General features: G+C 44.1%; 5 protein-coding genes across 5 annotated transcripts; 2 read left to right on the forward strand and 3 right to left on the reverse strand.

Annotated features, from left to right (window-relative positions):
* Window positions 1–146: 146 nt before the first annotated feature.
* Window positions 147–528, forward strand: PHALS_05073 (uncharacterized protein; the record flags this gene model as incomplete). The annotated part of the gene is made up of 2 exons (XM_024722812.1): window positions 147–434; window positions 490–528. 2 exons carry the CDS (start codon window positions 147–149, stop codon window positions 526–528), a joined length of 327 nt encoding a protein of 108 aa, XP_024573851.1.
* A 1449-nt stretch (window positions 529–1977) lies between these two features.
* On the forward strand, window positions 1978–2516 carry PHALS_05074 (2fe2s ferredoxin; the record flags this gene model as incomplete). Its single annotated transcript, XM_024722813.1, has 3 exons — window positions 1978–2333; window positions 2407–2450; window positions 2509–2516. 3 exons carry the CDS (start codon window positions 1978–1980, stop codon window positions 2514–2516), a joined length of 408 nt encoding a protein of 135 aa, XP_024573852.1.
* Window positions 2517–3083: 567 nt separating this feature from the next.
* Window positions 3084–15862, reverse strand: PHALS_05075 (sporangia induced dynein heavy chain; the record flags this gene model as incomplete). Its single annotated transcript, XM_024722814.1, has 2 exons — window positions 3084–15770; window positions 15839–15862. 2 exons carry the CDS (start codon window positions 15860–15862, stop codon window positions 3084–3086), a joined length of 12711 nt encoding a protein of 4236 aa, XP_024573853.1.
* Window positions 15863–15978: 116 nt separating this feature from the next.
* On the reverse strand, window positions 15979–18810 carry PHALS_05076 (uncharacterized protein; the record flags this gene model as incomplete). Its single annotated transcript, XM_024722816.1, has 1 exon — window positions 15979–18810. One exon carries the CDS (start codon window positions 18808–18810, stop codon window positions 15979–15981), a length of 2832 nt encoding a protein of 943 aa, XP_024573854.1.
* Window positions 18811–19632: 822 nt separating this feature from the next.
* PHALS_05077 (atp-dependent metalloprotease) lies at window positions 19633–20148 on the reverse strand (the record flags this gene model as incomplete). The annotated part of the gene is made up of 3 exons (XM_024722817.1): window positions 19633–19649; window positions 19721–19812; window positions 19880–20148. The coding sequence occupies 3 exons, from the start codon at window positions 20146–20148 to the stop codon at window positions 19633–19635; spliced, it is 378 nt and encodes a 125-aa protein (XP_024573855.1).

A 20148-nucleotide genomic window follows, 5' to 3' on the forward strand; every position in this document is an offset into this window, starting at 1 on the left:
GCGAGCGTTTACTAGGATGGAGGACTGTTACTGGTATCGCAGGGGCAATTGCGTGGTGTGTGTCGTACCCGTTGTATCTATCTGCTTCATTTCTAGCGTTGGCATTTATAACAATTGCGGTGTTCGGAGTCTTGTCGTTGTCGCTTATGGTCGTATACGGTTCACTTCTGGCGGTCGTTGAGTACACGAGCAACCTCACGATCAGCTTTTTGTTCGATGATTACACTAGATACGGATTGCGAGTAATTAAGTATCCGTCGCTAGATACTGGCGCGCAAACGCTGTGCCTCGTATTCATGTCCTTATCTATCCGAACGCAATGGCGATATCAAGATGTTCTCAAAGAGTCACGACAGATAAATGCAACAAAGATGGAGAAGGTGACAAAGACAATTTTGAAAATTTTGAGCGTTGACAAAGATGCGAAATGCAACGTATGATGAGCTTAATTTTTCCGACGATTGGCTTGTTATGTCGATTTGATTATAGCAAATCCGACAGGGATGGCGATCTGCTGCGCGTCTGTGATTTACAGATGCCAAAAATGTCATCTTTACTCATATAGACGCACTGGTTTTAACAACAACTATGATTTGTAACTTGCAAGTCTTTTTTGTGACTTGCATTGCTAAGTGGTGCCGTGGTTCCTATTTTTTGGCTTGCTACACTTGTCGTATATTGTTTAATTAAGCACAATGAATGCCGAACAGATAGAATACGGAGCTTGAGCTAAGCCAGGAGATGATAAAGACATCATAGCGATCGTTTATCTTTTGATTGTGTACTGTAGGTGTACGCGTCTTCGGCATCTATATGTCGACAGTAGTAGGCTCTTGCTTGACTACTTTTGTTGGTGGTTTTGTTGATGTACGCAGTCATGTTATGGCTGAATCCTTTAATGGATGTTGAGATGGAAGAATCATTTCCATGGCGAGTAGTTGCTGAAATGGTTTATGCTGAACAATCAACAAAAGTGGGGCCGGTGTGGACAGGCTGATTGCGCAAGTTTCAATTTTGTGGGTTAGCCAAGTTCCCAGTGAAGAATCCAGCAAAGAGGCTATCCACAAGCGCATAACAACGTACATAAATCCAGGAATGAATCCGGTAGAATATTTGGTGGAACATTCTAGATAGGCTTACAGGTAGCACAGCGAACTAAGGATCCTAGATATATATACTTTATATTTTGCTATATATAGCACAAATGCCTTCCTTCTCTTCACCATCATCTATTACATAAATATCTGAGCCAATTGATGATTCAACAGCTCGATGTATAATGTAAGGGTCAAATGCTTTTTATGTGCAAAGTGCACGATAATCCATTTGTAATGCTGGTCTACCCTTAGAGACTGACATTTCCGCTCCTGGTAGACACGGCGAACTCCGACTCTGTTCGTTACTTAATGCAGACTCTGAGAGTCAGAGCTTCCACTGTCCAAAGTCAGCTACAACCCTATTGCAGTGTTGGTCACCTGGAAGCTTTCAGTATATCCCCTGATGGGAGTGTTTGAATCAAGTCAATAGATATTCATTAATGCTTTCTTGTATCACAGAGTAGCGTGAGGAGGCTTCGAGACATTTTTTAGAAGCCTACAGATCCAAATCTCATATTGGTCAACAAATACGTCACAATTCTCGGATGAACATTTGTTGCAAATCAATGTGATTCTGAGACAATAGGATTGTATACTGGTAGATAGAAAACACAATTTTAAGATTACGCTGCTGAGAATATTATGGCCAGCTGAACTCGAACTTTTGGTGTGTCTGGTGAAGCAGGTCTCATTACACTTGCTTTTCATGCTGTTTGCACCACTCATTTAAGAATTCAATAGAGGCTCAATTTCCACGAAAACAAATCAAAATAATCGCCTCGTAAAATTTTCCGCCTGTAAAATATTTCGAAATGCATAATTTGAAATATTTTTATGAGTCCATACAGATATGCAATTGAAAATATTCGATACATCTTTGATGTTTAGCTCTACAGTGCGACGCTGTGCAGCCTCCGTTGCTACTCTCCAGTCGTTTGCCTTACAACACTCGACAAGTCAATGGCATGCTTTATCATTCAGCCGTCGTCACTTCTCGCAAGTGTCATTTGATTTCGTTGACGGCGAGGGAAAGCGCACAACGGTAAAAGCAAACGTTGGTGAGACACTGTTGGACGTGGCCCAAGAGAATGACTTGGAGCTCGAGGGTGCGTGTGGTGGAGAATTAGCGTGTTCTACATGCCATTTGGTATTTGAAAAGCGGATTTTTGATGAGCTGCCAACATTAAGTGAGGAAGAAGAGGATATGTTAGATCTAGCGTGGGGGCTCACAGACACGTACGTTGAACGCATCAATTTATCGCACACATGTTTGAACTAACACAATATGTTACGATATTTGTTAACGTAGGTCACGATTAGGTTGCCAGATACATGTGTCCAAGATGATGGAAGGTATGACAGTTCGGATTCCAGATGAAGCCGATAATCTCATGTAAGGGTGGCCTTGTAGAGGAATAATAAAACGAAAAAATCTACAATTTTGGTGAGACTTTGAACAGTAATACTCGACAAGTTGTCTATTTGTATATTAACACAAATGTATTCTGAAGAAACTACGAAACTTACATTGTTGTGAATTGATACACTTAAGCATAATCGACTCGTCAAATATCTGCTTATTGTTTGAGAATGATGACTTCATTTAAAGCAAAGATCTCGACAAAGTCCTGCGCCTCAGCTAATTGAAAGTTCTTGAACACAGCTTTAAAATTTAATATCTTGCTGTGTATGATCTAAAAAGTAAGATAGTCCATACGCTCTGGTCCTAAGAATTATCAACCGGTCACTTTGGCGCACTTCTTAATCTTTCCCGCATAGTTAAAAGTTTCATCATGTGAGTGCAATTGATGACAATCGTGTCGCTACCTTAGATTCTGAGCTTATGGCATCTCCCTAATTGAAGAATGCTTCGTCATATGAGCTCGTTCGAAGAAAAGGTCAATGATTTATAAAGTTATATGTTATATTGTACGTCGCTTAATTTTGACAGCATCACCTCTCTTCTTATCGACATTGTGACGATAGCTAGTACATTAATGAGAGAAAGCACGCCACACCAGCCTTAATCCAGTAGTCCTGATCAGCGAATTGCAGCTGAAGATTCGTCTCCGAAACAAGCGAGTTTCGAAAAATAGTCTTTTTATTTGACGGAATCTCGATCCAGAAGACAAAATTCGTCGAGTGACCTGTTGTGGAAAGTGTACCAGTTCTAGTAAGGATCTTGTAAACTGGACAACGGTAGATGCCGCTTTGAGGTGCTTGACGGTCTGGAGTTGGCAGGAGATGCACGACAGGCATTCGAGCAAAGAGTTCTTTGGGTAAAGGATCCACGAGCGAATGGGTGATTCGATCCCATCGCGCACCTTCCAGAAAGAGTCCCATGATAAAACATCCACCATCTCCTGGCTTTGTTTTGATGCTGTCAGGTGAGTGGTTTTGCATGAGGAAAGCAAAAGAAAGCGAGTCAATTGCCAATCCAAATTGTCGGGCATGATTCTGGAGGATGCCAGTCAAGAAACCTTGCGGAAAGAAGAATCCAGACAGCCAAAAGATTGGCGGAATCCCATGATTGACCCACTTGGCTAAAAAATTTAAACGTTCGATTAGATCATCAATCCAGCCACCAAGCGCCTTTAATGACGGATATGCTCTCTTTTCCCATTGAGGTGGTACTTTCTGATTGAATAAAGAGGTCGCCATCGTCTCCAACTCGGGTGACATGACAATGAGACCGCGTAGAGCACGTTGCAAATTGGGTAAAGATACTTGAAGTATGTGAAGGAGTGTGTTGTAGCGCTGCAGTTCTTGCAAAAGCACCGTATTCATCGATTCTTCGTACAAAACAGGATACCGCAGACTAATGTTTTCCACATCAAACAGCGGCGGGAGACGATCTATGATTGATTGAGCTTGCTGTTCAATGAGTGTTTCTTGAGATTGACCTCCAGCACCAGCTGCAGTACGTGGCTGGAGAGCCAGGATGACATCAAATGTGTGAAACGTCTCGGCTAATGCACACGTGATGTTGGCATTGTCGTGCATTCCAAAAACTTCAGGCCCAGGGTTGATAGGTAGACTATCAATGTAACCTAAGTAACTTGTTAGTGGGTCTTTAGGGTCTGCCGCGAAAGAAATGTACGTGCCACTCGTAGAAAAGCAGTGTCCCTCTTGTAGGATCTGCGGGTTAAAGAATCCTTCAAGAATGATGTCGATTGTCCGCATATCTTTATCATCCGTGACACGACCGCCATAATTGACCATCGAAGTCATCACACACAAGACTTTATATGGTACTTGATCGTAGAAATCCAGAAACATTTCAAGTTGAGCACGACTAATATCATAGTCAGTATCGTTAAATGCGTAAGGGATATTCCAGCCTAATGGACCAAATCGTTTGCGTTCAATGACGACAGCATGGAAAAAGCTCAGGCCGAATAAAAGTTTACGGAATTGATCCGGTTTGGATGTAGCATTCAGTGCATCATTTGTGAGCTTAATATACGAATTTCGTAAGTTAGCACGGATTCCCTTTGGCGGTTCCTTTGTCATCTTGACACCATTTTGTAGCACTGAGGTCGGAAAAGCTGTACTCGGTTTGCTAGTTAGCCACAATCGAAAGTCACGGTGTATTGTGTCTGGGTTTAAATCATCACAAATCTTTTCAAGTTGTGGCATCCAGCTAGTGGCTAAGTGACAATTTTGAAGAAGCACCCACTTTCCACTTGTCACGGCTTCTTCGATCATTCTCGTCGCTAAAGGTCCTTGGCCTTGGCCCAACGATATCGAATTGAGCTTTCGATTCATCTTCATAGTCTCTGCAAACACAAGCAGCTCTTTTGCTGGATCAGACCCTGTGGACAGTACAAAAATGATTGGAGTGACTACAGTAGAGTCCGCAAATGAGCCCACAAGATCGAAAGGTGGTGGTTCAATGAATCGACGACCAATGTGCTCTACAACAAAGTTCTGCATGGCTTCTGTCATTCGATCAGGTCGAATGCAGCGAAGAACGCAAAGCCTTTGAAACGAATTGAGGGACGGAGTCAATGCAAATGAAAGTCGCTCTGTCTGTGGATTCATCGAGTCGAAGACCTTGCGCCACTGCGATGTGTTGGAGGCTAATGACGATGCAAGCGTTTGAAAAGCTGACAAAGAGGACAATGCACAAACTTCACGCCACATTCGGGTCTCAATCCAAGTCGGGTCGGGATTAGGCGCCTCAATGAAGCTAACGATCGAGCCTGAGATCAAGAATCGCCATTCCTGCAGATCAATCGCTTGCGATCCCATTAATAATTTAATCGTTAGCAAAAACGAGAAAAGTAACTTGTGTTCTTCAAATAACGAGCGACAAATGTTGCGATAGAGCGCGTATGTAGCTGATTCTTTTAGATAAGTGAGTCGCAATTCAAGTTGATCACTAGCTGATGCACTTTGAATGCTTTTGATAAAGAGCGACACGAACCACGAAAGAGAGTATTGGTACATAGGATCCACAAGTGCCAAGTCGGCAATACAAAAGTAGAGCAAAGACGCACGAAATGCCACGTCGCGATAGCGTTCTCGAGACTTGTCAATAGCCTCTTCTGTGAACTCTGCCTCGGCCATCTTATCGTTAATATCTTCTGACGTCACTTTAGCCTTTCCCAAAGTAGTGATGAGCTCGGTATCATCCAGAATATTCCCTTGGGAATTGGCTAATAAGTACAAGATCTTGTTCTCGATTTCCACTAGCTCTGCTTTCATACGTGCATTAGCTACCACAAGCGAGTTTTTTTTTTCTGCTAACTCGGGCATTTCTTCATGCACGACAACTCCTAAAGCCTGATCCTCAAGACCTTTGGGGGTTATAGTAAAGTTGAGGAGCGTTACTTTCACTGACGTCTCGGGTGGATAGTGTGGGTTGGGCAGCTTTGTAGTCATGTAAAAACGGAAAGCTGGATGGTACGGCACAATAGTATCGCCAAGTTTCATGACCACTTGACCTCCTTGACGAAATTTGTTCTGAAGAAGAACAGGCTCAAGTGTTGCATCGAGACTTTCTCCAATATTCTCCAGTAGGATCCACTTTCCAAAACGAATTCCATTCTCCAGTGTCTTTAACAGCCCCTTATCACTCTGTTTCACGACATCTAGACCGCTTTCAGATGAATCTTTTCCCATATTCTTGATAAATCGATTCGCTTGACCTTGCGGATCAATAAGAAGCGACCAGCGCCTTGCACGTGCCATAATGAGCCCGTTCTGTACCGACACATTATCCGATGGCAAGCCAGCAATCTGCCAATTACGAACTTTCACTGGATCTGCAAGCGTTGTGATGATGTTGCAGCCCTTCGTATGCGGAAGTTTAAGCGCTTCTAGTGCCGCATACCATGTTGAGACACAAGATTCTCGAAATTCGCTCGTAAATGGACCTAAGTAGCTGATTGTAGCTGCCGAGATAATGACGTCGCCCATTAAATTGGTGTTATCAGCATTCAACTGACGGATCGTCGCTGCCCATCGCGTCTCTTCTCCTCCTAATAAATGAATGAGCTTTAGTGCAGACTCGAGTCGGAGCTCACACTGCCGCACATCTCGCACGAGTTGATCCTTTTTCCCCACAGCATTATTATAATTGCTTTCAAGCTCTGCAAGACGATCTACGACAGCCTGTAGACGTGCCTTGGCATCAGCAAGAACATGCAATGTCGCATCTAACTCAGTCTGAGCTGTTGCAAGCACAACTTTTTTTGGTTCAACAACTTTCGCTACGTTATAGTACGTATGCATAGCTCGCACCCACATACAGATAGCCTCACAGGCTACACTGGCCTTTCGAACCGCAGCAGGAGAAAATTCATCCATCTCAATATACCGGTCAAGCTCTTGAATAATCTTGTCGCCAATATTATCCTTATCAAACTTAATCATATCCTCCATTAGCTTCTTAGCATTGCTCAAAATTGTCTTCTGGGCACTTTCCCAATAGTCTTTAATCTTCTGTCCCGCTTTGTCTGGATCCGCTTTGATCGCGGGTTTGATTCCAAAAATGATACACGCCGCCTCCATTGTAAGTTTAACTCCGTGAGGCGGATTCTTTAGCGCTTTGACTTCGTCAATATCGGACTTTTTCAACTTGTTAAGACACTGCACTGCTGCTTCAAGAGCTGGTAGTGCTTCATCCAAATCACGCTGTGCATCATCTGCAATCTCCTTTGTCTCTGCAGCTTTCTTGTTGGCACTCTGCTCTTCTTTTTCCACAATTGCTTTCGTTTCGTCAGCATCTTTCTTGTCACTTGTGATCTGTTTCATCATTTCTTCAACTTCAAATTGCGTCTGTTCTAACTGTGGTTTGAGTGCCACCAATTGCTCCTGCATCCCTGCTACCTGTTCTTTGGTTGCAATGATCTTATCAACACCATTTTGAAGACGAGAACGCTTCGATTGCAATTCTTCACGCTTTTGTAACAACACGGTCTTGAACGTATGTAGCAACTCGAGGTAACTTGTTGGAGTCGCGTAGTTGTATCGACGAAGTCGATCGAAAAACAAAATTGACTCTTGTTCAACACTTTGGTGAATAGTTTGGAAGAGGCCAACGACAGCACTTAAAACAACTGCATTCGTTGTCGTCGCTTCTACGGACTCGACCTCGTCGAATTCATTCGAAAGAAAGATGTCACTTGATGACAACGTACTGGCCGCCACAGACTGAAGTGCTTCTGCTGGCCACTCACTAAACCAATCGATCGTACAACAATTTACTAACGACGGGAACATTCGAATTCGGTCGCGGAAGAGACTGCCAAGAGGACTCATACAAAGCACAAGGTGCACATTTTGTCGTACAAGTAAAAGATACTGAGCAAATGTATTGAGTTTTGTAGGAGGAATGTGCTTTTTGACACAATAGGAGCGAAAGTGCTGACTGATCTGATCGAGATCCTCAAGTGCATACAAATTCGGGACGTCACCTGAATTTAAAACGTTGTTGATGTCTTCAAGCATAGCATCGTGCACAATTTGAACGTCTGAAAAGAGAAAGACGAGCGGTTTTCCATCAATTCCAGCTTTCATCAGACATTTCTTGAGATCATCTCGCCATTCTGTTACGCCATACCCTTTACTGATCTCAATTTGCATGCAAGAATACTCAGCCATATAAGCTGCTAACCTAGTGAGAGATTGACGACCGCTACCGCCAATTCCGAGCAACAAAGCATTACCTTGAGGCTGTCGAAGCACACGAGAAATTCGAGATACGTGCTCGATTGCATTTATAAAGAGTACAAGATTCATTGGAGTGCTATTCTCGGCATTGTAGTCATTTAGATATTCTTCTACTTGAGTCTGGAGTTTGTCGAGACTATCAATCTCTTCATAGATTCTTGGGTCGGCACCTGGTACCATAAAGTCGCCATAAAACAATGTCGGAGTCGGGTGCACAAGATCCCATGCCTCTTTCTTTGTTGTCGTGCCCAGTGCGTTCCCAAAGACATTTGCTACTTGAGTCTGAAGCAAACTGACAAACCACTCATGATCATTCGACGTTGTAAAGCGATCGTTAAACACGCGCAAGTTTTCATGGACCCACAGACGCAGCATTTGCTCTAGCTTTGTAATTCGCTTTGCATCTCCCATCAGCACTCCTTGGAATACTTTGGCAAGATCACGAAGATTAAAGGTATAATGTGATTTGGCTGGCGTCGGAAGCAAGTGGTCTATAACTGTGTTGTAGATATCAATTGAAGCTTGAACAAGTTTCTGCGTGATTTCGGATGGTCGAATGTCCTCGGAGAAGCCAGCGAAATAGTTGCCGACGATAGATTCATACACAACCGCTTTGCTCTCATTCGACATTTCGGTATAGCCCAAAATGTTAAAATGGCGCACAAATCTTTGAGTGATAGGATTGCGACCTCCTCCAGGCGGTCCCATAGAGCACACAAATACAATGTCGATAATTGTTCGAAACGTAAGCAATTTCCGGTCGTACCAACCTCCTTGATCAAACCATTGACGTAAGATCTCAATTGGTGGTTGAGCAAAGTATTCCTCCTGTTTCGGCATGTTGAGATCATCAATATAAATGACAAACTTTTTACCAGCCGTCGGTCCAAACACACCTTTGCGTCGCTTTTCCATCTTAGAATCGATAAAATCTTGTGTCTGATTGGCACTACTTTGAGCCGAAAATGCCATACTTAATGGAATATACGTTTCGGGGTTCAGCTTTTCCAGAAACTGATTAACATTAATTGTCTTTCCTGTCCCTGTTGGCCCAACAATGAGCATGTGAACGCCCAAAGGAAGCGTCAAGTTCATCAAGAATGTTGATCGAACTGAATCAGCAGTAGGGACTACCAATTCGGAAAAAGATGCCGATGAATCGATTGCAAATGTAGGTATTGTCTGAAGCCATGGCAGCCAACTCTCTGATTCAAGATCAAACGAGTAATCGTACACTTGACCTGTTGTTGGAAAGGGTTTCTTCACGTCATTTCTAACCATCTCTTCTCGAATGTAATCGTCAAACCGCTTACGGCCCATGTCATTGCCTGTTGCACCTATGGACCAGACTAATGAAAAAAGAAAAAGGTTTTCAACATTTCTTAGATAAAATGCTACTCGCTCCAGCTTAATGTCATTCCTTTCTTCTCCTAGCATTGGAAAGAAAAAACAATCAAGCAATCGTAATAAAGTTTGAACCAAATTGGATGATATCTGAGGCAGATATTCCTTCACATTACTCGTCACAAACTGTAGAGCTGGACGTAAGTAGATGTCAAGAAGGTGCTGAAGTTGCAAGCACAGCTCCAGTACAGGAGAGACCGATCCAAGTCCAACATCCCGCTGTAGTTTTTCTAGCCAGCTTACAATAAGCGGTTCAAAGCCCAAAGAACTTGGTTCCATGTACACCATGCCCGTTCGACTCACTGTCGCGGGGGAAGCGACCAATAAATCTTCCACTTCAAACATCATTGTCATTTCGTTCGACATCTGAATAATCTCACCACTAGCAAGGCACAGTTTCTTATTATCATCTAGCACAGTGTTCATATTTTCAATCCAAATGGCATCCACAGGCCCGTCAAAAATGACCCATTTACGGTCCATAGTCGTATCACTGGCCGCTTCACGATATAGTGTCGACAAGACTCCATCCTGCCACTCGTGCGTATTAGCATCAAATTCTCCATACAGTTGACCCATTGTGATAGACTTTGGATTCAATTGATATCGACTCACTTTTTCGAATGCATGACCGCTCTCGCCACGCTGTTTTAATTCGGTAAGTGCTTCGGCAAGTACGTTGATATTAGCAGATTTCCCCCCACCCGTCGAGCCAACAACCATCAAACCGTGACGGACACATAGTGTCTCGTATAGCTGCACGATTTTCATGAGAAAGAACGAGTGTTTTTGCAGATGTTGCTTTTCAATTGTGTCGTTAATGACTCGAATCAATGCACCATGGTTGAGCTGTGGACGGCTTTTACCAGGAAACAAATCACTAAGAATTCCACTAAATAGCGGAATATCGGGTGCGAGGAATTTAGGCAAGTTAACGTCCTGCAGAGCACGCAGCAATAGAAGCTCTTCATCCATGTCCGGATCCGAGCGTTTGTAATTTCCAGCTGCAGTGATAACCGTTTTAACGGCCCGCATACCATAATCATAGTGAGATTGGGATGACAACATTTCTGAACATAATTTAAACGTTGTGACCATCTTAGCACCACATTGTTTCGCCTTTTCGTATCCATACGCAAAGAACATGATCTCACCAATCATCGCATAATCGGGCACCATCATCGCTACGGGTCGGAAGAGCGCAGCGAGAGAATCAGGCAAGTCCGAACGTCCAGCGTATCCAGGATTCATCGTAATAAAGACACCGAATTGTGGATTCACAGCAATGTCCGAGCCTTCAAACAGTATGCGTTTGTCGCCAGTACGTATTGCAAGTTGTAGTGTAGTCACTTGCTGGCCAATTACAGACAAGACTTCAGTGTTGATGCGATTAAATTCGTCAAAACACGCCCAGGCACCACATGCAGCCAATCCTTTGAAAAATTTACCCATTGCAATGTAGTCGAGACCATCCGAGCAGTTAAAGACAACGCACTGCTTGGCCAACGCCTTGGCCAGATCTTTTGTCGTTTCGGTCTTTCCTGTACCAGCTGGTCCTGCTGGAGCTCCACCTAGTGTCATCTGTAGCGCTGCCATAAGCGTCATATAACACTTATCTGTCAAAGGTGTAATCACTAAGCGAAACGAGTTGCCAAGATACTCGTAGCCATACGGACGGCGTGCCGACACCATGTCGGCAAACAGATCGTCTTCCCAATAATATCGGAGCTGGCTAGACCACATGAAATCGTCTTTTGAGCTCACATTGTTGGACAGGAGACGCATCGTCACATCTCGAGCGTGCACGTCAATAACCGCCAACGCACCGACACTTACGCGAGCAAGCTTGCCAAGATCCCCTCGAACCATTTGCACCATATCTGCAAGCTGTGCAAGCTGTCGCTCCATCATCCGCTTGACACCGTTACTTCCTGCCTTTTCCATCTCGTCTTCCATCTCTCTTGTCCAGTGAAACTGACTTCCATTCAACACGCACATTCCCGGCCACTTTTGAATCCACTTTGTGCGTGAAATAGTAGTGTAATCCTCAATTGCTTGATACATGACGTCGCGAATTGATATACGCATCATATCTTCTACTTCCGTCATCCAATGTTCAACATTCTTTCCAACGGGATCGACAGCTCTTGTCATCGCCACCTTCTCTCCTTCCGCAGAGACCATAGCCGTTATCGTCAGATCTTCCTGAAACTCTACCGATACGATGCCCTCAAAACATTTCTTCAAATGCGGCTGCACCAGCTTAACATCCTTACTCTCGGACAGAATTGATAACAGTTCCTCATTTGATAAGAAGTAGAAGCGACTGAAAACCGATCGCTTAGTCTCAAGAAAGTCGCTCAATCCTTTTTGAACTTGCTCTAAAAATCGAGTGCTTTCTTGAAAACGGTCAAGTAGCTTGTCATTGTTACAGAACGTCAAGACACCCGGTCGTTGCTTAGCTGCAGCTAGCGTCTGACGCCAGTTCTTGTCTACTGTCGCAAAGCGCTTGCCTTCTACTGGAAGTTGCTTGTTGATGTCAGGTGAGTCAAAAATTGGCTGCAAGTAGAGCCAATTACGCTGCACTTGGATCCACTCATCAAGTACATCAGACACAGTGCTAAGCGTACGCTCCCACCGATTGATTCTATCCTCGAACGGCTTTTTAAATGAAGAAAATTGCATTGCTTGAATTGTCGTGATCTGTTCATCTAAAAGGGCTTGAATCTCATCGACACCTTTCAGAACATACGTTTCAGTGTCGCGATAGTCGACAACATTTAAGATGAGATTCGTCCATTGTTCTTCCATCAAGTGAAGAGACTTTTCGATTTCATGCTCCTTTCTGGCCGTCTCACTTATGCGTGCAATTGAGTCAATGTGAGACTCGAGACCCAAGTCTAAGACATAGCTAAGCTTCATGCTTCGATCTGGTCGAAACGTGCTGCCAATCTCTTGATTGAATTGACTCCAGTGTCGCTCTTGCATGCCTGGATTCCGCATGGCTAATATCAACGGGACATGAGTTCGAAAATCAGCAATGTTTTCTTTGATCATAACTGCCACATTGGAACAGCCTTTGATATTGAGTTTCTCAAACTGTTTCAACGCCTTTTGAATAGACACGTAGTTACTCTCGACAAACGTCTCAATCTCTTCTCCATTAATATCAAGAAAGGCACCGTCCATCCATTTCTTGTGCTCTCGAAGCCAGTAGTTTGCTGTCTTCCAGAGTAGCGAGTACGGCTCAAAAGCGCGTCGAATGGTCTGAATTTCGTTATAGTCCGTCACTTGCTGACTAAATAGAATCTCGCGCGAGTTATAAAGACTAGCCTCTTCGTCGGCTTTACTTATCTTCTGCTCAATGCCCACCACGTATTTGTATACTTGATCCAAACGCGTAATGTCCGTGTATTGTCGAAAACCCTCAACTTCACTATGCAAAAGGCGTAGCGACTCAGCAAATTCTGCTTGCTGGTCAATCATTTCAGCCGAAAATTGTGTCTTTTGCACCTGCAACAGCTGCACCATCCGCTTCATCTGCTCATCGATCTTCCGTGGACACAGACGCACGTTCCAAATTGTCATAAAATCATCACGATCGTATGAATACTGAAAATAGTCCAAAACTTGACGATACTTGATGAGCTGTTGGCTTTGCGTCAGCAGCGGTGTGAGATGTCCAGGGACACTGTCTAAATATGCGTTCATTTCAGTCAGTTCTTCGATAGTTTGCGGACTTTTTTGTAGCTGTCGATAAATCTTTTCAAAACTTGTGGTAAGCTCTTTAGCTAGATTTGTCGTATTCTTAAGTTGTATATCAAGCAATTTTCTTGCAAGACGTCGATGCTTGTCTGCTAATAGCGAGCGAATGCTTGTACAATGGACAGCGTACATTCCTAGCTCAACATTTGTAGTAGGAATATGACTCTCAACAGCAACTGCATCTTGATAGTGTTTCTTAATTGCGTCTTGAATCATAGTGAGATTCGGAGGTTGGCAAGCTTGAAATTGCGCAAGATACTCCTCCTCTTTAACATTGAGAAATAAAATGTACTGGTCGTACTGCTTAAGGTACGTTTGCAAAGGAATAGCAGCCTTGTCCATCAAAGCCTCAAGACTCAATCGTAATGCGAGAACCCAGTCTTCAGTCGCACTGACATATGATAAACACGGTAAACTGCTCCAAAAAAGTTTTGTCATGACCATCTGTTCGACTTGACGAATGTTTCTCAAATTATCAAGCATCTTGATAAACATATCGAGTACCGCAGTCTTAAACGTTGAGATACTGGTACTGAATGTAAAGATCTTCCCCATCTTGCGTTCTACGGCGTTGTCTGAGTTCGCCTCGGACGAATTTTCCGAGTTACTTGAACACGAATTCGCACGTGCAGCGTCTATTTGACACTGATTGATGACATAGAGCTCTGTTGATACACTGAGATTCACTGTAAATAACGAAGTTGGAGTCGAAAGATGTTGTGTGCGATTCAAATCTGTATATGTTAGATAAGTTGTCTTGGCATCTATGATGTGCACATGTTCGGGTGTAGCGCTTTCGATAAAGCTATGAAATTGACGCAATGAGTGTTGAGTTAAAGACCTTAGCGTGTCTTTCATACAAAAGTTGATACGTCGAAGGAGCGACCGAAGCTTGCTAAACTCATATGTGTCTTGTCTTGTTTCCTGCAGGTGGTACCAACCTTTCCCGACATTTGCTAGTGATGTCTTGATTATATTTGCGACTTTGTTAGGCCATTCGTCCGTAATAATTTTAAGAACTGTACGTTCAAGCGTTTGCTGTCGCTGTTGAAATTCTTCAAGCTTTACACTTCGACCTGGTTTCACATTAAAGAGCTCTAGCTGTAAGACTCGATAACACTCTTCGCTAACTTTAATTAGTGCCATTAAGACCTCTCGTGATGTGAGAAACGTCTGAAAAGAAAAGCTAATGAACTGATCCGCATAATCGATAGGAGAAGCAATGATGCGCTTGTTCAAAAGTAAAACATGTACTTTCGGACAAACATCAGCCAACATCTGCTCATCTTTCGTCAGAAAACCTTGAAAAATATCCTTGTTCCGTCCATTTTCGTGATGATAGTCAAAGACGATTGCGCACATTGTGCGCAAGTAACTGCGCTGAATTTCAAGCGCAAGGTGTGTCGTATTCGGAAACCGAAGATTTTTTCTTTGAAACACTGCAGTTGCTAAGCGAGTGATTTTGGTCAGACTGCCATCTCCAAGGTTATGTAAATTATCGGAAGGCATGCAATCGATGTAAAAACTCTTTCGCAACAAGTTTTGCGCTTGAATACGAGCAACTTGCGCAGCAATATATCGATCAGCAAAATTATTAGGATCCTCGACTTTAAAACAAATATCCAATCGTCTGCATTCTTTGATTGCCATCGTGTCCTGACGCTGATATTCTACAGAGAAAAGTCTCGTCTCGGAGTTATAGTCTTTCACGTATGCGTTATGCCAAGTAGTTACAATGCCACGAATGTTGTAAGACGCGGCAGTGACAGGGATTCGAACACTTCCGTTACGCTTACGGCCTAATCTGATCCATTCTTCGGGTTCATGAATTTCATAACTCTCGTCGTCAAACAAGTAGAGAGCCAAGCCATCGAGAATAATTTTTGCAGTGCCGCTGACATCCATGTTTATCTTTCTGTATAAGGATGAGCTGTAGAAGTCGTTCATTCGCTGTTGAAGCAGTGCACCAAGATCAACTGCTTCGTATAATCGCTTTTTTCGTTCAACTTCGACCTTACGAGGAGGGAGGTTTGATACCCGTTTATACGGCACATACACTTTAGGCTCGATGTCACCATCTTCTGGCTCTGCTGGATCTACGGGAGTCAATGCATGTCCCCCTCCAATTGAAAATCCAATCGGAGATTGTACAAATGACGTTGGTGAGCTGATGTGACACGAGTCTTTGATCACAGTTCGTCGAGTTGGAGAATTTAATGAGCCGGTAGGAGCAACGGTGGGCTCAAAATTAATGATACTGACGGGAACCCTCACACCATCTTTTGACGGGCTCGTCGACGGTGCAAGAAGAGCAATATGTCCTTCCTATACATTGCATGAGCATTTGTTTCAGACCATTAACGGATAAGAGTATCCCAACTTCCATTACATACCACCACTCGATCGGTGTCAGACATCGTTGTATGGCCACCACTTGACGCCGATCTTGCCGTGAACGGACGTATCAGTTGCAAAGCTAAGTAAAGACTTATACAATATAAAACGGACAAATCCTGAGTTCATAAGTCACAATCTATTGTTGTTTCAACACAGGCAACGAGAAAGATTTCGCCATTGTCCCTTCATCGTCTGTTGACCAGCCTTGTAGTCCCTCACCAGCTGTCTCGGAAAATCTCAGTCGACTCTCGCTTGTAGATTCAACATCCAAGTGAGAACTCGATAATGTCGAATCATCTGCTGAGAGAGCCGACGTCGCCGTTGAGCTCTTGGGTAGTCGAAAGCCAGCGCGAAAAATGTATTTCGCATTAGGTGTGACCGTCGGCCGGGACGACGAGGTCTCTTCATGAAGACCTGGGGCAGTCACAGAGATGCCTTCGCGCCCTGCTTTCCGTCGAATCACGTTCTTGGCAGCCGGAGCCGTTCTGACGGATCGTGTGGCCTCTATAAACTCGACTCCTTTTGTCGGCACAGTGTCAACCTGGACAGTGGTGTCGACGCCCACCAGCGTTCGACGCTTTATACTGGCAAGCATCATGTTGTTTATGGTTTCCACGTACAGCTCGCGTCGGTCAAGCATGCTTTTATCAAATTGCTCGCCAATATTCTTATTGTTCATGATCTTCGTGTGAACCTTGACGCGAATCTTCTCCAGGATTGTCCGCTGTTGCTCTAACATGTCTGCATCCATTGTTTGTTGGTCCCGTACATCCTTGTTGCACCCTGTTTGTAAAGCTTCGTATTCTGCTCGAGCTACGATCAAGTCGGCAATGAACTGGCAGTCGTGTACGAGGAGCTGTTGCTGTCGATCATTAAATGGTTTTCTCCGATTATTATCTGTCGGACGAGCGCCATGCTTACTGCTTGATCTGGCCGACGTCTCGAATTTCCAGCATTCCGTCACAAAGGTTTCGCACACACGATCGATCTCACGGTTCATGTCAGCTAGGTCCATGTTTCGTAGTGAAGAACGCGCAACAACGTCTGCAAAGTGCTCTTGCTTTTGCTGGAAAGAAGCGTATAACGCCTCGACGCGATTTGACTCTTTGTCAACAATCTCACTAAGTTTTGCTGTCGCGGCCTGGATCTCAGTGCGATTTTCTGCTTGCAGTGCCAACGTCTGCGCCTCGGCACCGTCCTGTCGAGCCATCATTTCTCGCTTTGCTACATATAAGCTATCCAGCGACCCCTTGATCGCCTGGTTTTCGAGATTTTGGTTCTTGACATTCTTGTCTACTTCACGCTGGGTTGTCTCAATTTCGCGCTTGTGTGTAGACGTCACTTCTTCGAAATGAAAGAGCTGACTTTTCACCGTCTCAAATTGGTTTTCTATTGACTGCGTGAGTTTTTCATGATCCGAGCGGAGATGGAAAGTGAAAGTTTGTAAGGTGGTAATGGAGCCATCCGTCATAGTTTTGTACTTATTCACATCACTTGTTAGCTTATCTGCACTTTCGATTGTGTGCTGCAACGTCCGCGAAAAGCGAACGCTCTCATCTGATAAGTGGCATAGGCTCTGCTGAAGGCGCTCAATTGAATTGAAGGCCTGTGAAAATTGCACCTTATTGTTGCCGTCTGTCGCAAGAATCTCCTTTTGAATCTCGGTTATATTTCGCACGCTATCTGTCGCGATAAGCGCCACAGATTCAAGCTTTGAAGCAATTGCCTTTATTTCTCTATCCAGCTCAGAATTGACAAGAACACTGACGACAGCTTGTACGGCAGTCACTTCACCACGCACTACAGCTACGCTTTCTGCAATCTTGCTGACCATTTGGTCCTCCAGGTAGGCTTTGAGCTCATCAAGAGCATGAAAGGCCTTGGTTACTTCATTTAAAAGGTAGTCAGCAATTTTTTGTGTTTCTTCGAATCCCGTGACCTTCTCTTCCAGTGCATTCACAGCTGTCACGTTTAGCTCCAAATTCGTGGTCGTGTCTATCAGGGATGTCTTCAGCTCTTCAATTCGCTCTTGAATTGTGTCTTGAGTCCGACCATAATCAATGATAATTTCTTCTGTACGGCCCTGTTTCCTCGTAAGCTGCTCTATCATTTCTGCGGTCGAGCTGTTGATATCCTCCTGGTCCGACCGCACTGTCAGCATATCTTCCAAAATCTTGTTCGACTTTGCTTCTACCTCTTCAAGCGTACGCAGGCGATCACTTTTTATCTGCTGGACAATTCGTTGTTCAGCAGAAACAAGTTCATTTCTTGAGATGCACGTTCGGAGGTTTTCATTGAGCTTGTCCATTTGAGACTGAACGATGTCTTCGTGCTTTTCGTTGCGTGCTTTGATGACAGCATCGCGGCGCTTAATTTCGGATTGTAAGCGATTTACCGTGTCCTTGGTCTCTTGAAATGCCTGTTTTAATGCTGAAAAATCATTTGTCTGTTTGTGCACAAAATCCCAAAGAGGTTTGACCACGGCTTCGACATATTGAGCCGAAACGCCACTGATCGTGGTTTGCAACAAGCTTCCCGTCTCGCTATTAGAATCAAAAGCATCCGACAAGTCCTTAGACGACGGAACCTGCATGAGTGACCGAGAAGAGTTCTGTGCCCTTGAACGGCCAGTTGATTGACGGTGATGTGGTGTGGGGTTGTATGCAGCTCCAGTGTTACCACTCGAAACATTGAGAAGCATTTCATGCCGCAACTCCAGGACTTCTTTCTGTAGCGACTCCACTTGATCTTTAAGCGCTTGACACTCAACTACTGCGTCCACGTTGCTGGCCACGTCAGCCAACGCCTTGATGAGCCAGGTAGGAAGTGCAGCTCCACTCAGTAATTCATTCTTCTCGATTGCTTGAACCTGGGCCCTTAACCCAGTAATAACGTCCACTAGCGACTCATCGTTAAGACACAACTCCGGCGTCGTACGCCAGGCGAGACGCGTAGCACTTCCGTTCATAGAGTGTTATGCACGGAATCACTGATGCTATAAATGGCCGCAGCGTTTGATCTACGTTTCCGATTGGAACCTTTTCGATCACATCGAAAAGTATTAAAATACTTATTCCTGAGGACGCAAACGTGGAAGAAAAGCCTACTCAACTACTTTCAAGCCCCGCCTACGTCAGCTGCCTTGAATCCGTTTGTCGCGCCTACTTAAGAATACTCTACAAGACCTCGCCTTCAACTTTGCAGTGATGTCGACGTGCCCCGGTAATGTGCATATATGTTGAGCTTTTGTTCTGGACTTGTGGTCAACAAACTGCTCGAGACTTATAATGGAATAGCATTCTTCTGTCGTTATCCCAAGCCCCGAAAGGTGTAATGTAGCCCCAAAACGGTGTCTTGTTATACATTTTAGCCTGGTCTGAACTTACATTATCTAAATTAGCGTCCCACGCTGTTTATCCCCATCATAATATAAAACCACACACGCTACGCGCGTTCAAAGCTACCTGAATCCGCTCCTTAATGACTCGTAGCGTTCTTCTTAGCGCTTAATTTGCCTTTGCTTACAGAAGTCAAATTTGCAAAGTGGGGCTTTCGGTTGGATAGGCTTCTCGTTGACTCACGCGGGCCTTTAAACCAGATCTTTATAACATGTTCAATCAAGTCAACCCATTGCTTTTTGCCAGTATATAGTTTTCTGCGCATTGGCGTTGGTGGCCATCGAGGCAATTTGCCACTCTCATGTCTTGTGCGCAATACGTGATTGGCTTTCACGATGGGTGTTGATCAAATATTACGTTTGAAGAATTTTGAATACTTTGCCCAATATTGATCATTTGTTGCTCCATACTAAATAGGAAATTCAAGGCATAATTGACCTTCACCTCACATAAATAACATCAAGACTATCAAACACTCACAACACAGAGCGACAAGCAGTATCTTAATGTTTCTGTTTCTGTATTTCAGTATATCTGGACACAAAAGCCAACGTAAGCTGGTGAGGACAAGGCTTCCCCATATACCCTACCACTTGTTTCATTCGTCACCATTCTTACTCTTCCTTGATATCACCTCACTCGATAGGCTTGCGGTCGAGGGGCTCGCCCTTAATGATCTTTTCAATCTCAGCTCCTGACAGGGTCTCGTATTCTAGTAAGGCCTTGGCCAGCTTCTCCAGGTCGTCATTCTTACTCACGAGAATACTTTTTGCACGTTGGTAAGAAGCGTCGCACAGCTTTTTGACCTCATCATCAATAGTTTTGCGGGTGATCGCACTAGTATCATTCCCACGTAGGTCGTGAAAGACCAGACCTACGTCTTCACTCATTCCATACTTTGTCACCAT

The sequence above is a fragment of the Plasmopara halstedii genome (genome assembly GCF_900000015.1).
Source record: "Plasmopara halstedii genome assembly, contig: Scaffold_287, whole genome shotgun sequence".
Classification (NCBI taxonomy): Eukaryota; Oomycota; class Peronosporomycetes; order Peronosporales; family Peronosporaceae; genus Plasmopara; species Plasmopara halstedii.